At 35.5% G+C, this 17,061-nt stretch overlaps 1 protein-coding gene across 1 annotated transcript in view; it reads right to left on the reverse strand.

Moving 5' to 3' along the window:
- Positions 1-228: 228 nt before the first annotated feature.
- The window catches only part of LOC129001589 (ubiquitin carboxyl-terminal hydrolase 34), a 101,887-nt gene continuing 85,054 nt past the window's right edge, over positions 229-17,061 (reverse strand). The window contains exons 55-67 of the mRNA XM_054428945.1: positions 14,849-15,026; positions 14,111-14,230; positions 11,348-11,464; positions 10,902-11,015; positions 10,414-10,551; positions 10,006-10,089; positions 9,699-9,782; positions 9,241-9,475; positions 8,408-8,640; positions 6,501-6,704; positions 5,626-5,763; positions 1,196-1,424; positions 229-856 (exon numbers count right to left, since the gene is read on the reverse strand). Coding sequence (XP_054284920.1) covers positions 543-856; positions 1,196-1,424; positions 5,626-5,763; positions 6,501-6,704; positions 8,408-8,640; positions 9,241-9,475; positions 9,699-9,782; positions 10,006-10,089; positions 10,414-10,551; positions 10,902-11,015; positions 11,348-11,464; positions 14,111-14,230; positions 14,849-15,026 — 2,188 coding nt within the window. The 3' untranslated portion in view covers positions 229-542. The remainder of the gene's footprint in view (positions 857-1,195; positions 1,425-5,625; positions 5,764-6,500; positions 6,705-8,407; positions 8,641-9,240; positions 9,476-9,698; positions 9,783-10,005; positions 10,090-10,413; positions 10,552-10,901; positions 11,016-11,347; positions 11,465-14,110; positions 14,231-14,848; positions 15,027-17,061) is intronic.

A 17,061-nucleotide genomic window follows, 5' to 3' on the forward strand; every position in this document is an offset into this window, starting at 1 on the left:
TGTTTTTTGTTTGTATGTTTGTTATGCATAAAGTATTTTTTGACAACGACAAGTGCTGAAAGATTATGTTTGACGATGAAAAGGATTTGAAAATGGGGTTGAAACCTTGAAACTAGTCATCCACGAGAAATCATGGGGTGGATTGGCAATAGGTCAGTAACCTTTTTTTTTTTGTATTTCAGTAGTTCTAGCAGAAGATTGTATGTGCATCCAAACACACATAAGAGATTAAACTTTTCAAGAATAACGTTTACTTTTAAATCATACAGAGTCAAGTGTTTGGCCCTCTACTGTTGATACAACAGCTCTGGTGATATTTGAATACAAAATTCATAAAATAAACTTTCAATAAATAAATTAAACCAAGTTTCATAACTAGAAAGAAAACTTTAAAACTCATTAACGGTAACACTAAACTGATATGTTTTTAAAATATCACCAATTCAGCACAAACTTAAATTCAAGTTATTATGTAAAGCAAATATTTTCTAAAATTATAATACATTGATTGATTTACACACATAGAAATGAATGCTTGTACACTAGGTGGGCTCCTCGTGTGCTATTTTCTGTTGCAAGGCTGCTACAAGTGCTACTGTTGTAGTTTGTAGTCGCTCTAGCCAGTCCACCTCTCCACTCCCACTCCCACTCCCACTCCCACTCCCACTCCCACTAGGTAAGCCACTCCCACCTCCCTCCTCTACGATGTTGTCTTTCTCCTTTGAGCAACTCGCTTCACTCCCACCACTACAGCTAGGTTCACTGGGGATACAACTCTTTTCCTCAGGCGTCTCTTCTTTATCTTTTTTAGCTTGATCTTCTTCATTTGTTTTTCGTCTTTTACTAGGAGATTCATCTGAAAAATAAACATTTTAAAGTACAGGTTATTAATTTAATAAATTAACCTCAAGGTTCATGGCCATACTGGTACTAATTTTCCTAACAGCATTGGCCTAAAGCAGGTTTGCACAATGTTGTACCTACTGACACAGAAAACATACTACTATAACCCAACCGCATGGTTTTCTGTGCTACTGATGATGTCGACATCGCTTCCTCCATTTCACAGTATTTTTTGCACTATTGATCATTGAAGTAGTTTTACAATAATGAGAATGAAATGCAACAATTTAATCAAACTTAAAATAAAATAAACTTCAATATCTTTCAAAAACTGTGTGTGTATATTTGATACCTGTCAAGTTGTCCTTGATCTTGGACAGTAGTTTGTCCAGTATGGGAGGCAGATCCGGAGGAGGTACCACAGGCAGTTGCACACTGTAGACTAGAGACAACGCTCGTAGGTCTCCGTGCAGCTTGTACGCAGCTGTGGTCAGGTTGGCAGTGTCAAGTGATTTGCCTAGTGTGTGTACCAGAGTCTCCATCAACTGACACGTCTGGTCAGACAGCACTTGTGGAGCTACCTGTGACACAAGGACATGAGGGTATGTACCTAGCCTTCAGTGCAAGAGGGGCGCGGGTTCTATTCCAGGCACACTCACAAATCAGATGGGTTTGGACGGTTTTGTAAAGTGTTTGGGTACCTCTAATACCTTCTTTAAAAATGTCTCAGGCTTAGACAATTATAATTATAGCCAAGGTGCCCTTAAGAAGTCCATGTAAAACCATCTTACAGGCTTTTCAAGTTTCAACATTTTACGAACTGTATAATTTAGAAGCAGTATTTCGGGTATTTAACAACTTGTACATTTTCAAAGAAAGTCACACAATATATATATACTAGACACAATATATATATACATGCGGCTCAATGAGCCACATAGTATGAAACATAACGCCGAGGAAAACTTTATGCTTAAATTCAAGTAATTGTGTAGCTACATCTTAGAGTTGTTTAAACACTTGTTAGAAACTAATTTTAAATATCTCTGTTTGCGTCAAGGTTCACCTACATTATTTCTGCTCTCAGTTTTAATTGAAAACTTATAATGAATGCTAAATCTGCGATCTGCTTCAATTCGAGTTAACATGTTGCAACAAAGTTTTTCAAGCATTGAGAATCGAAGAAAACTGTTGCCTTAGGCCTACTGATAACCTGTGTTTAGTAATTTAAGTTGGGTCATTTTATTTCTTTGATTTGAGACATCCCCCTAATCAAACAAATTTTCTTCGTGGATACCCTGAAAAGTGAGGTGATATCAACCATTTCATGTGCTCCATTTATTGTTAACTGGACTGTCGTAATCTGCTTTGAATAGATTAAAGAACCAACACCATTGAAAGTTGGTTAACGTATTTTATCGTGTTGTCTGTCAGTCTCACGTTTTTCAGTGGAGTTTCTCTAAATACCTGTCCCAACGTTTTGAAAATATGGATTCATTTGTCGAAATAGGTTGGATAGCTCTTGTAGCTATAAGATTTGGATAGCAATTTTCGAATTCTCTTTTTGAACAGCGTATATTATTTGCCTTTCCTAAATCATAAAAATAAGCTTGACCGTAACAACTCGATCGTTGAATACATAAACACTGATTCCTTCACTTATGTTTGGTCTAATATTGCCACTAAAACTTTCAATAGCAAATGAGTTGTTGAAACTTCTTATTTTTGACTTTAAATGTAGGGCCGGATTTAGCATTTTTGCGCCCCTAGGCCCAAATAATTTTCCGCCCCCTAGTCTGGTCACAGTTACTTTCCTTCAAACCTTTAAAACTATCATGCCCATAGGCCTAAGTTAAGTGCTTGAATAAAACTCCTCGTCAGATTCAATCCAAGTTCTTTTTTTTATAATTGACTCGTTTAGCCTTAACAAAATGCCATCTTAAACACTTTTAGCAATTTTGTGCTTTTAATAAATGATCACGTTTGGGGCCGTGGGACTGATACAAAACAACTTAAAACCACGGAGCATTCCTGCAAAAAAAAAACATAGCCATTGATTCCAATTCCAGGCCCAAAAAACATGAACTCCATACTGTAGCCTATACGTGATACCATAGATTAAACACTCCTTTATAGATTTGTCATAATTTTGGATTAGCTGAAAACAATTCTTGTTATTTAAGGAGTATATTTTAACCATGTTTAAACCTAGTCTATCCAAAATAAAACGATCTAATCATAAAAAATAGTTTGTCTCCTGTTTATATTACAAGAAATTAAAATACACACCATAGAACTAACCCTAAAATAAGGAAACAAAATTACGTCAAAACTAACGTCCAGTGTCACCAACATGAACTATACATGAAAAAATTTTGAACAATGTCATAATTAAGAAGTCGACTTGAGTTTATGTTTTATCTATGGTTATATTTAATTTATGGTCGTACTGCAATCTAGGTTATATTTCCAAAGCAAAACAGAGCTATATCCCAGCCAACCATACCGATCCTTCCCGAAAATTACTAATGGTGCTTTGAAGGGTATTGAATTTTTCTAATATCTAATGCAAACTGAGATGCATACAGGCCTAATGTTTTTTCGTTAATTTTAAATGTAAATTCATCGTTGTTTTAATATTCAACACAACATATTACATATATATTTTAACTTGATCCTGCAGATAGATTAGTTAATAACTTTTGTTTTGAGAGGTGAGAGTGGTAACAATGTCTAGCACCCTTGCGCCCCTAATCACTCTGATCAGTAGTGCAGTGCCGAGAGCCCGAGCCTGAGCCAGCATAGTGGCCCAGTGCAGTGGCAACGCGATGCGTACCCATTGGGCGCTCGTCAACGTCAAAATCCTTACAGTCTACTCCCGTATAACCAATGTTCGTTACCATTTTGTAACGAAATTGATGCATAATTCTGAAAAATAGTTTAAATTTCCTAACAATTATTTCTTCTTATGAATTTCAGAATCACAATGTTTTACTAGGCAGAGTTTTTTTTATCAACTATGACTATTTATTTTTATTTTTAGATATAAAAAAAATCCTCTCGGCCGTGCGCCCTCTGGGACCTTGCGCCCATAGGCCCGGGCCTACCGGGCCTATTGGGAAATCCGGCCCTGTTTAAATGTCTGGATTGTGTTGGTAAATTCAGTCAATAAACCTTGTATAAGTTTTTCCGGGGAACTGGCAACATAACCTAGAAGTAAACAATCCATTTGCGTTTTTTCTCAATTGAAGTAGAGCGAGTAATACAAAAGTTTACAATAAAAACATAAGGTCCGCCAAGATTTGGTATAATCTTACTACTTGAACTCATCATAGTCAAGGCATTAACATAGTTTATACTAAATGTTTTGAAATATCTTGTTTTGTCTGTGTCAGAAGTAAACATTTCTTGCATGCATTCATTTGATCTGACATTAGGCAAGTTTACTTTACCACCGTGACAACACTATGTGCTTCGTATATTTTTTCACTTCCAAAGTGAGTTGCATAGCAGAACCATCGATGTATAGCAGAACTGGCAAATATTATTCATATCACCAAGTGCATGTGTATCTGGATGGGTGTCTGTTAGACCAGGCCTCTCGTTTTGTACTCTCCTCGTACGCATAAGATATCTTATTATTAATTGTCTCCTACTCACGTTTTAAATATTTCTTCTTTGAACTTGAGTCATTTTCTGTTCTTCCTACAAAACTGATTACCGGTTTAACGTGGTCTTAACCTACTCAATATTATAAACATTAATATTTACTCCCAAAAAGCTAAGGAGTTTCTTTTTATAAACAGCTGTTTTTTGTTTTTAAATTTGTTCTGTATAATTCTTATGGGGAAAACCCGACCTTTGAGAGGGTCTCACGCCCTTAAGGGTGGGAATTTTAAAATTCTAAAACCTATTGCAAATCTACATATTGAGACGAATCTGTTGACACCTTAAACGTTGAAAATGGTCTACAAATAAGGGAGGAGCTGCGTTAACAAAAAACAGCTTCACGTATTATATATATATATATAGACATAACACTAGAATAAGCACTTAATTGAGCCCACTAGCCATAGTGCTATTTGAAGCATCACCTTGATGATATATTGTACCAAAATTATATATCCTAATTCTATTTACTTATAATTGCGAAGATAATAAATAGAATAGTTTGCATGACATGAATTGCCAAATTTGAAAATCCTAGGTCGTATACTTTTTTAGATATATAGATCATCAGTCAGTCAGTGGTATTTGCCTTTTAAAAGGATGCATTGCACAACGTTCAAAGGCCAAGACGTCCAATGTATAAGTCAGTGTCACGACGTCCAAATTATCATTTTTGAGCTCTCTTACGACGTCACTTATTAAATTTAAATGTAGGGAGACAGCTCAAAAACTATATTTTGGAAGTTTTGACACTGACTTATATCATTGGACGTCGTGCAACACTCCCTTTTATAAGTATTAATAATACTTTATTGATAAAAATTGTTCTTGCCATTTTAAGATTGAAGACATTCTGCATACAAACATATATATAAAAAAAACAGTAAAGATGTGTACGTTTGCATACTTGTATTGGTACTTGAGTACACTATGTTTTAAAGAAAATTAAGCATTGGTATTATTTGGGGAAAAATAATTTTGCAGTCTACGTAAGCTACAAAATTTGTGTAAAACTATTACATAACACTCTAGGTACTACACATTTAAAGCATATGTGATTCATAAACAACTCCAAAAAACAAGAACAACAAGTGTCAATAATAAATAACATACCTTGGGGAAGTATGTAGCCAGGAAGTCATATATAATGTTGATGTTTAGTGACAGGCGTTCGTCTAACAGCACAGACTCTACATAATCAGCAAAGTAGTTGCTGTTGGTCAACATGTTGATGTACTTCCGATCCACATTCTGAAAACACACAAATACAGTCACATACGGCGAACAAGCCTATTGGGCCGCTATTAGGGGAATTGTCTTTTCACCAAGAATTTCTTAATGGCATTTATCATATTATGTTGCACCAGGATACAACAAACTTTTCTCTTCATTGAAATTGATTGGGGGCTTTAAAAATAAGAAAAGTGTCAAATTCATTACAAAATGAAATTAATATTACAGTTGTACATGTAATATTTTGGCGTTCTGTGATCGGGAAAACATTATGACAGTAAAAGCTTGGCCCAAGCACGAAATTCTGACTTAGTGCTTTTTCTTATAAGCTAGGCTCAGTTCAGCACAAAATTAAGCCGCTCTTACACCTCTAACTTTTGGTCAAAAATATACTGACACCAGCATAGGGATTAAACATAATGTTTGGATAGAGTTTCACCCACAATGATAAAATATCAACATTTTTAGAACAAGCAAATTTTTTTTACTATATGTGGTTTAGGTACCTGTGTTATTGGTTATCACATATGGTTATATAAAAAACAAGTTTGAATTAATATGTAACCATCATCCGGACTAGAACATCACTTCATTCATATGAAGGTTTTTACATGTTCTTATACACATATTTATAAAACAAACACTCAACATACATGACTAAAATAGCTTACAATACAACCCGCTGGGAGTTTAGAGTTTTGGTCTAGAATTTAGTTTATAGCATTATTTAAGTTTTTTTTTAGGAGTAAATTTACCTGAGCTTGATGGATGTCGAGCCACAGTTTGGGGAAGAAGGTGAAATGCAATGGTACAGCCTCAAAACCCACCATTGCACTGAGGTTGACTAGATTCTCAGTCATGCAGTTGTTGTTGATGGCCAGACGACACATGACGTCCACAAAGTTGTGGTAAGGAGCATAGAACTGGTGAAGAGCTTGGTCATACTCCGGATCTACACCCTGCACACAAAACACCTTTTACACTGTTCAAAGTTTTTTTATAATTGGACTCTTTTTGCTACAGGATCATAATCAAAATTAACTAGCAAAATAAAGCTAGGGTAAGTAAATGAGCGTGGGTAGAAAGGACACATTTGGCCTTAAATACATTGACGATGATTTACTAATGCAGCTTGTCAGTTGTCACTGCATTTTGCTGCGGGATAATCGTACTGCTAACCCACTGGCTCTCAAGTAGTACGTAGAATCTAGCCAAGAAGACCTAGTGACGTGTGCTTACAGTGGCGATTGACCCGTTGGACCAACAGTTGGCTAAGGTGTTGCACTGACGAGAGTAGCGTTGAGGTCTTTCTAAATCTACGGGTTCAAATCCCATATGTGTGCAATCCATACTGAACTTACTAATGTGGCTGGAGTGGAAGGTCCTTGCCACCTTAAACAAACTTGCTTTTATTTGGCTTGCACCTTAAATAAATTGTGTCTGACTTAGGTGGAAGTTGACAGCATTAACAAGTTTAATAAGGATTGCACACAACACCTGTTTTCCTTATTTTTTACATAAATATAAATGAGGTGGAGAGAACAGATTTTTTTCTTTTGGCTTTTATTTTGGTTCAAAATCTACATATCATGTTGATATAGGTACAAATATGATAATAAAAGGATTTAACCTTAACAAATCATTAATCGAGAATTTAAAAACATATATTCCGGCGTCAATGGGTTAAACTACCTGTGGGATAATTTTAATATGTTACTTTTAAAATGTAATAAAAAGACAAATTTTGTAGTGATAGTATTTAGATATGGAACTGTACAATATGGAACTGAAATATTCTTCTAAGGCCAAATGGGAACTAACAATATAATAGTAATCCTTGACACTACCTCATAATGGTAACATTTTGTGAATTGTTTACTTTTACAAGTTAGCTTCCAAAATGGCTTCCATCTTATTTATGAAATAATGAAATGAAATAATGAATTTATTTCCTCCAATAAAAACACACAATGGATACAAAATTGGCTTGGAAATTAACTGGCCACTTTATCCAGTACATGTGGCCAGTGTACAAAGAAACTTATCAGTAACTTATCAGTGAGTCCAGTCTTCCACTTAACTGATTACAAGGTCGCTGCTGCCTGTGACGATTTCATTTTCTTAAAAATTAAAAACTTAACTTTATCTTGTTATGTGACTAAAATAAAAGTATCTTTTTATTCATCATTGCCTCCTGGATTGATTATTGACTATATAACTAGGTTAACATACCTTACGTCTTCAATCGTAACATTAGTCTATGGCAACTTGTTTCGAAACATCAAGGTTTCATTGTCGAGCATCTTGCCTCTTAAAAATATTGGGACATCTTCACCGTGCATTCATTTTTGTAAATAGTTTGTGTCCGTGTTCATGTTTATCTGTTAAATGTACTATAATCACGATGACAAGATGTCCCAATATTTTTAAGAGGCAAGAGGCTCGACAATGAAACCTTGATGTTTCGAAACTAGTCGCCATAGACTAATTTTAGGATTGAAGACGTAAGGTATGTTAATCTATTTATGTTTCCATCTTATACTACTATAAACAAACTGCTGAATTCAGCATCCTGATCCTTTACATATTGTGTTTCAAGTTTGGGAGAGCTGATGTCCTTGATTCTATCTGATAATTTGCCAATATGGCAATGGCAACTTACCTTGGCGACATCAATCTGATTGTGAGGGACGGCCATCTGCACCATCGGCCGCAGAGGTCTTGCGCTGCCTTTGAGACTAAGGGAGGGCAGTTTGTGTCCACGGCGGGGGAAGTAAGGTCCCATGGGCATGGCATTGTTGTTGTCTTGGAACGCAGCATGGCAGTGGAGCAGCACAGGGACCAGCACGCCCAGCACATCTGTTGGTAGCAGCAGCACCAGCTCCTTCAGTAGGTCTACAACATCACACAACCTGCAGACTAAGCCAATTTCCATTTCCCTGTTTCGATTTTCACTGAAATATTTCCTAAAACATCTTAGCATTATTCCATATCTGAAATGACATATTAATGAATCTGAACGGATGGTGTTTTCCCTTTGCACGGAAAAAGTAAATTGGTCCTGAATAGGCCTATACTTAGGTCTTACCCTGAGATAATGTTTATAGCTTATTCCCTAAAGGGTGAATTCGCCAAAAAAAGAGACCAATGAGGCCACGAAGCAATATTTAATTAATCTGCAGGTAATTGAACTGAAGCAGTACCTGAAGTATTAAGTACACTGGAATCCTTAGTTATCTCACATTTCCCTATAATCAAGTGATTTTTTATTTTTGGTAGAATTTTACATTATGTTTATACGATTCAAAGAAATTGTTCAAATCTCAAAACATCTACTTTCATCAAGCTCTTTAGGCCAGTTGAATAACAGATAAGACTGCTGCTGTTCTTTACACTGTAAATGTTTATTATACCATTATAACTTTAGAGATCAGATTTTTTTACATTAGTAATAAATTACAGAAAGTCAAATTATATTACAGAATAATTGATTACCTATGCATAGGTTGCGCATATCCTGAGAGTTGTAAGTGTTGAGCAATGTTACCAGTTTGCGAAGAATGTCCGACCAATCCTTACATGCAAGGAATATAGTTCTGACATCTTTGCTTTCCCTACAGGATCTTAGACACTTGACGAGGTCCACCAGGATAGTCAGCAGCTCTAGCAGGTCCCCAGTGACATGACATGCTGTTGCCTCATGGTACATCACGTGCAATGTATGGAACGACTGGAACAAATTACACAGTTCTGACATGTTTGCTCTCTCAGGGTCTTAAGACACTTGACGAGGTCCACCAGGATAGTCAGTAGCTCTAGCAGGTCGAGTGATATGACATGCTGTTGCCTCATGGTACATCACGTGCAATGTATGGAACAACTGGAACAAATTATTACACAGTTCTGACATGTTTGTTCTCTCAGAAGGATCTTAGACACTTGATGAGGTCCACCAGGATAGTCAGCAGCTCTAGCAGGTCCCCAGTGACATGACATGCTGTTGCCTCATGGTACATCACGTGCAATGTATGGAACGACTGGAACAAATTACACAGTTCTGACATGTTTGCTCTCTCAGGGTCTTAAGACACTTGACGAGGTCCACCAGGATAGTCAGTAGCTCTAGCAGGTCGAGTGATATGACATGCTGTTGCCTCATGGTACATCACGTGCAATGTATGGAACAACTGGAACAAATTATTACACAGTTCTGACATGTTTGTTCTCTCAGAAGGATCTTAGACACTTGATGAGGTCCACCAGGATAGTCAGCAGCTCTAGCAGGTCCCCAGTGACATGACATGCTGTTGCCTCATGGTACATCACGTGCAATGTATGGAACGACTGGAACAAATTACACAGTTCTGACATGTTTGCTCTCTCAGGGTCTTAAGACACTTGACGAGGTCCACCAGGATAGTCAGTAGCTCTAGCAGGTCGAGTGATATGACATGCTGTTGCCTCATGGTACATCACGTGCAATGTATGGAACAACTGGAACAAATTATTACACAGTTCTGACATGTTTGTTCTCTCAGAAGGATCTTAGACACTTGATGAGGTCCACCAGGATAGTCAGCAGCTCTAGCAGGTCCCCAGTGACATGACATGCTGTTGCCTCATGGTACATCACGTGCAATGTATGGAACGACTGGAACAAATTATTACACAGTTCTGACATGTTTGTTCTCTCAGGGTCTTAAGACACTTGACGAGGTCCACCAGGATAGTCAGCAGCTCTAGCAGGTCCCCAGTGACATGACATGCTGTTGCCTCATGGTACATCACGTGCAATGTATGGAACAACTGGAACAAATTATTACACAGTTCTGACATGTTTGTTCTCTCAGAAGGATCTTAGACACTTGACGAGGTCCACCAGGATAGTCAGCAGCTCTAGCAGGTCCCCAGTGATATGACATGCTGTTGCCTCATGGTACATCACGTGCAATGTATGGAACGACTGGAACAAATTACACAGTTCTGACATGTTTGCTCTCTCAGGGTCTTAAGACACTTGACGAGGTCCACCAGGATAGTCAGTAGCTCTAGCAGGTCGAGTGATATGACATGCTGTTGCCTCATGGTACATCACGTGCAATGTATGGAACAACTGGAACAAATTATTACATAGTTCTGACATGTTTGTTCTCTCAGAAGGATCTTAGACACTTGATGAGGTCCACCAGGATAGTCAGCAGCTCTAGCAGGTCCCCAGTGACATGACATGCTGTTGCCTCATGGTACATCACGTGCAATGTATGGAACGACTGGAACAAATTACACAGTTCTGACATGTTTACTCTCCCAGGGTCTTAGACACATGACAATGTTCAACAGATCTGAATTCTACTGAACATACTGTATATTAATTAGCATTTGAGGTTGTTGGCCTTTTCTATTACTGGTTACCCTAATTGTTAAAAGTGTAATTTACCATATGTCTCTTTTCTATTTTATTCCCAATATTATTTGCTCCAACTAAGTTACTGTATATTAAAAAAAATTGAAGGTTTAGATCAGTTGTATTACAAACTTACTGATTAATAAATAAAAAAAACTTACAGCCAGAAAATGTATAGCAGAAATATTGTTAACTTACCTCAAAGCACATTTGTAGGCCACCATTATATAGTACAAAGTGACGATCTTCATCATTCTCTACTAGTATTCTAAATGCAGAAATAAGGGTGGCCCATGACGAACGACCATCAAGGAACTATAAGACAAAATAACGGGCTATTAATATACAATCCTTAAATAACACAGTTGTTACAGAGCTCACTTCCAAACATAACAGTTACATCCTGAGAAAGATCTACTTTGGACTCAGTAGCTAATTTATATTGCATATAATAAATAATTGTCATAGGCATAAGATTTAATAATAAAATAAGGTGATAAACATAGTTAAGTAGCTAATTGAAGTTCACAAAATATAATCAAAATACCCCTGCCGCAGCAAACCTGCCGACTAAGCGAATTTCCATTTGTCTGAATTGATTTTCATTAAATCGATTTAAAAAACGTTGGTTTAATGAGTACCTAGGTTTGCTGCTACAAGGAGACTAATTAAGTGTGGTTTTTAGTAAAATATTAATAGCTTAGTATAAAATAAATAAATTTGCCAAGTTTGATAAAAATATATCCATAAACGAGCAAACTACAACATTTTACAATATTCTCGAAAATTGTAAATTTAAAATTCCCATATTATTCTTAACATGGGAATTTTAAATTTAAATTTGTTTAATTTTCTCTGTTACCAATAACCGTACAAAAACACTTTAACACACTAAATTATTTATTTTTTTAAGCTCTTTATAAAGGTCTAGAAAGAAATTGGGAAATTTTGTGTTTTGAGTGTAAAAAATAAGAAAAACCAATTTTTACCCCATAAAACCCCTCATAAAACCCAGTTTACATGGTCCGATCCTGCTGGTTCGGGAACTCATTCAAGTTTATCTCAATGATCTCCCCTTGGACCTAAAACAGCTGGGGGTCCTGGCTTTTAAAAGTAACTTAAAAAAACTTGTTAATATTGTAAAATAGTTGTATATATATTTAATATTTTTATCATATCACACAATGTCTTTTAATATAATAGTATCAGGGTGTCTAGTTTATTTCCATTATAAAATTCAAGACTAATTCCAGACTTTTCAAGACTAATTTCAGGATTTTTCAAGACTAGTTAAGAGAAATTAATGAAAAATTTTAAAATGAACAAAACAAATAAATATGAACAGTTTACAAATAGTTGAATTTTGAGAACATAATATGATTGAGTATAGATCAAAGAAAAATAAAATCAGCCTAAAAGAAAATTAAAATTCAGCTGAGTTGAATCACTTTTTTACTATCTTAAATTTAAACCAGTGGGGAACTTTGTTTTAAGTAGCCCAACTGTTGAGCCAATTAAGAATTTCTTAAGATCGGTTGGTTGCATTTAGGGTTTTGATGTGTGTTTACTTTGTGAAGGGCTTTAAGGGTATAGTAGCCTTCAAAATTTTTGTTGTGGTGAGCGGCATGATTATAGATTGGTTTTCTTTTGTCTCCATATACCATATCAAAACGATGGCCTGTCATTCGAACTCTTAAAGAGTTTGAAGTCTGGCCAATGTATTCTTTTGAACAATGTTTACACGATAGTTGATAAATCACATTGCGAGTTTCACAAGTTGATCTACAAACAATCGGAGACACCTTGTTTATCCATTGTTAAACCAACAATTGGATTGTTGTTAGATCAACTTTATATATATACATACATAAAAATTTGAACAAATGTTTTTTTTGGCCTCGAGGGACATCAAAATTAAAAAGTAAATCGGTCCCGGGCCTAGGTCTTACCGTGCCACCTACGGTAATAGCTACTTCCCTATAAAGAAATTCACTAAAATTGTATAGAACTTATAGTAAAAAGGAAAAATACTCCCGCCGCAGCAAACCTGCAGACTAAGCGAATTTCCATTAGCCTGATAGGATTTCACATTAAAATGCCTCCTTAAAAATATCATATTTATTCCCTATTTAAATAGAATTAGTTTAACGAGTACTTAGGTTTGCTGCAACAGGGAGGGTAAAAAGGTGGTTTTTTTATGTTAATAGTTTAGTAAGAAATGAATGTAATTCGATCAAAACATGTTCATAAACAAGTAAACTACAACAGTTGACTTATTCTCCATAAGAATAACATAGGGATTTTAAATTAACAATTTTTTGGAATTTTCTCTGTAACCATTAGGCGCACAATAACGCTTCAATGTACTAAATTATTTGTTTTTTTAAGCTCTACAAAATGGTTTGGAAATAAATTGTAAAATTTTGTGTTTTTAGGGTCAAAAATGGGAAAAACCTATTTTTAACCCATAAAACCCCCCATAAACCCCCCTTCCCATAGTCCGATCATGCTGGTTCGTGAACTTGTTCGAATAAATGTAGGTTTACACGTTTGTACTAAATTTCATCAAAATCGGATCATTTTTGCTCGAGTTATCGTGCTGACGGACACATATATATATATACATATATATGAATTTGAACGGATGGTGTTTTTGGCCTCTAGGGACCTCAAAACGAAAAAATAAATCGGTCCCGGGTCCAGGTCTTACCATGAGGTAATAGCTTATTCCCTATAAGGGAAATTCGCTAAAAACAAACAACTATAATGGTAGAATGATTTACAGTAAAGTAAATACAACCATTGATTTATCATTGTTAAAAAAGACAGAACATTCTTTAGTAAAAGGAGATGGTAAACAATTTTAACTTGCATCTTAAGAGAACAAATGCTTGTCAAACCAATATTTAAAAAAAAAATTTAAAAGGCAGTGGCGTATAAAAATGTAAATCTATTAACTACCTGAAGATATAGCTGCAGAGTCTGCTTGCGAAAAGCATTTATCTCCATGATTTCATGCTCTGTGCTATCTGGGTACTTGGCAGCAAACAGGGCCATCAACTTGAACAGTTCATCCACAGCCTGAAAATAAATCAGGGTTTACACAGCATTTCTCATTTGATTTCCCTGACTCTCAAAGTACTAGGTCAAATCTTTTTACTATTTCCTTCTAGAGAGCGAGCTGGTCTAGTGGTAGAGCACCGGGCTTTGGTCCCTGAGGTCCCGGGCTCAAATCCCGTAAATCACAAACATTTGTGATTTACTATTTGGAGTTTATCTATGTGATAGTGTTGCGACTCTCTAGGACTAGCCTGAAGCAATGTGTAAACAGATTCAAGTTAGAGACCAGCGTCTTCAAATGTAAAAGTAGGACATTAGTAAAAAAGAAGTAAAAACACACTTCTTTCTGAAAAAGTCCTCTATTAGGATTGAAATATAAAATAAATTTTAAACTTTTTGTCAACTACCTGGAATTATTTTTTCTTGGTAGGCCAATATACCATACCATGTAATATCGTAAAGTAATTGACGGAAGTATTAAAAGTACAACCTGTTTTTGCTTGAACAAAATAGTTCAGGGGCCATAAATATGAAATTGTAATGTTCTTTTATTATGTGTGATGGAAAGTCCCCCAAATAAAAGAAATTTACCATTACAAAAAATAAACTAGAAAGAAACAAAGAATGGATTGCCCGTACCATGGCGTACTGTGTGGGGTGTGGTGTGATGTTCTTGAATGCCCATGTGAGGTTCTGGTGATTGGCCAGCTGTCTGGTGAAGGACCGTGACTGCTGACAACACAGCCGCAGCAGACCGTAGTAGGCTGGCAACATGGCACGATTGAACAGCACCACCTCCTGGTCCTCATGGTCTGCTCTAACATACCAGAACACACAGTCAAAGATTGTACCAAAGAAAGAACTATTGGTACCTATACAACTTTTATTTATTTGGGTTAAATACAACTCTTGGAAAATATTTTAATTATTTCTTTTTTTTCCTTTTATTATATATATATATTTTACTATCATCGTGTTACATCAATGATTGACAGGTGATTTGTCATAAAACTAAAATCTATTGTAACAAAACAACAATCATAATATGGAATAGTAAAAATAATTTTCGGTCCCATATATTGTGGGGATAAATGAAATAATTTTAGTCTATGTTGCATTGGTTTCATTAATTTTTTGTATCTTGTATCAAGGTTGTGAGAGGGCTGACTCTCCATAAGTGTATCCAAGTTACTTTTGACCATCAGAGAAATACCGGGTGTTTCAAAATGACTCACCCGGTTTTAACGCTTTATAACTTTTATACTATTAAACTTACCGCTATAAAATACATATCAAACAAAAAAGCAACTCAAAGAGATTATGCCTACCAAAGACACATTATTTAATAAAATCGATCCAGCAGAACTGTAGATTTAATTGTACAAAGTTAAAAAGTTATCTCCAACATTTTTTAGCGCTAGAAATTTGGAGGTTACTTGACGTTTTTGCAAATAACTTTTAAATGGTGAGGAAATCGACGAAAGTGGAAAGTAATATTCCGAAAGAGAATAAAATTTCCTACAATCTACTATTATGCATTTTTTGAAAATACTCAAGAAAGGTACCAAAAATTGCTTAAAAATGAAAAAAAAAATTAAAATCCCCGTCTTCAATGTAGACAACAGACGAAGCAAACATTAAATTTCACACTTTTTTATTTTAAGGCAAATTTAGAATACATTTATTGAGTATTTTCAAGAAATTAATAATAGTAGGTTGTAGGGAATTTTATTACCTTCCACTTTGATCGATTTCCTCACCATTTAAAAGTTATTTGCAAAAACGTCAAGTAACCTCCAAATTTCTAGAGTTAAAAAAAGTTGGAGATTACTTTTTAACTTTGTACAATTAAATCTACAGTTCTGCTGGATCGATTTTATTAAATAATGTGTCTTTGGTAGGCATAAACTCTTTGAGTTGCTTTTTCGTTTGATGTGTATTTTATAGAGGTAAGTTTAATAGTATAAAAGTTATAAAGCGTTGAAACCGGGTGAGTCATTTTGAAACACCCGGTATAATAAATATAAGAGCTGTATAAAGTGAGAATTTTGAATTGACTGAAATATTCTTGGCAAAGTGTATCTGGAGGAACCTTGGCTATATGTCTAATCGCCCTTTTTTGAAGAATAAACACTTTTTTGCTTTAACTAGACGATCCCCATAAAATAAGTCCGTAATTCATAATTGAAGCGAAATAAGCATGATATACTGCAATTTTGTGTGTCATAATTTGTTGTATCTCTAATTACTTGCAACACAAATATAGCTGAATTAAGTCTTTTTGATAAATTTTTAATGTGAGTTTGCCAATTTAAATGCGAGTCTATTTTTATTCCTAAATAATCAACTGAATCTTGAGAAACTATCAAATTTGAGTTTGAATTTAGGGTGATCTTGTCTTTTATATTGGACGCAGAGAATTGTATCAGCTGTGTGTTGGATACATTCATGGAGAGGCAGTTGACAGTAAACCAGTCCTCAAGAGAATGGAGCTTTCTGGTGATAGTGTGATTAATGTCGACACCTTTTTGCTCTTTGCAAATGATTGCTGTCATCTACATACTGAAATATTGGCCACAGTCAAAGGCCTTGGACAAGTCACACAACACTCGGACAGTCTGCTATGCTCCATCCCAGGCCCCAGCAGTATTGTTGATCATGTCGGTTACTGCTCTTTGGGTGTTAAGGTTAGGCCGGAATTTAAATTGAGAGGGGTTCATTAGATTATTATATTCTAAATATTTAGGATTTCTATTAAATTTAGATTTAGAAAGATGTTTTTTATTTCTTCTGAAGTTTTTATCCCTTTTGTAATCCAATTTTTTTATTTTGTCTTTACTCCCTCGCAATTG

This window comes from Macrosteles quadrilineatus, unplaced genomic scaffold, assembly GCF_028750875.1.
Source record: "Macrosteles quadrilineatus isolate MER2022 unplaced genomic scaffold, UCM_ALF_1.0 Scaffold_1__1_contigs__length_201487025, whole genome shotgun sequence".
In the NCBI taxonomy this organism is placed as follows: Eukaryota; Metazoa; Arthropoda; class Insecta; order Hemiptera; family Cicadellidae; genus Macrosteles; species Macrosteles quadrilineatus.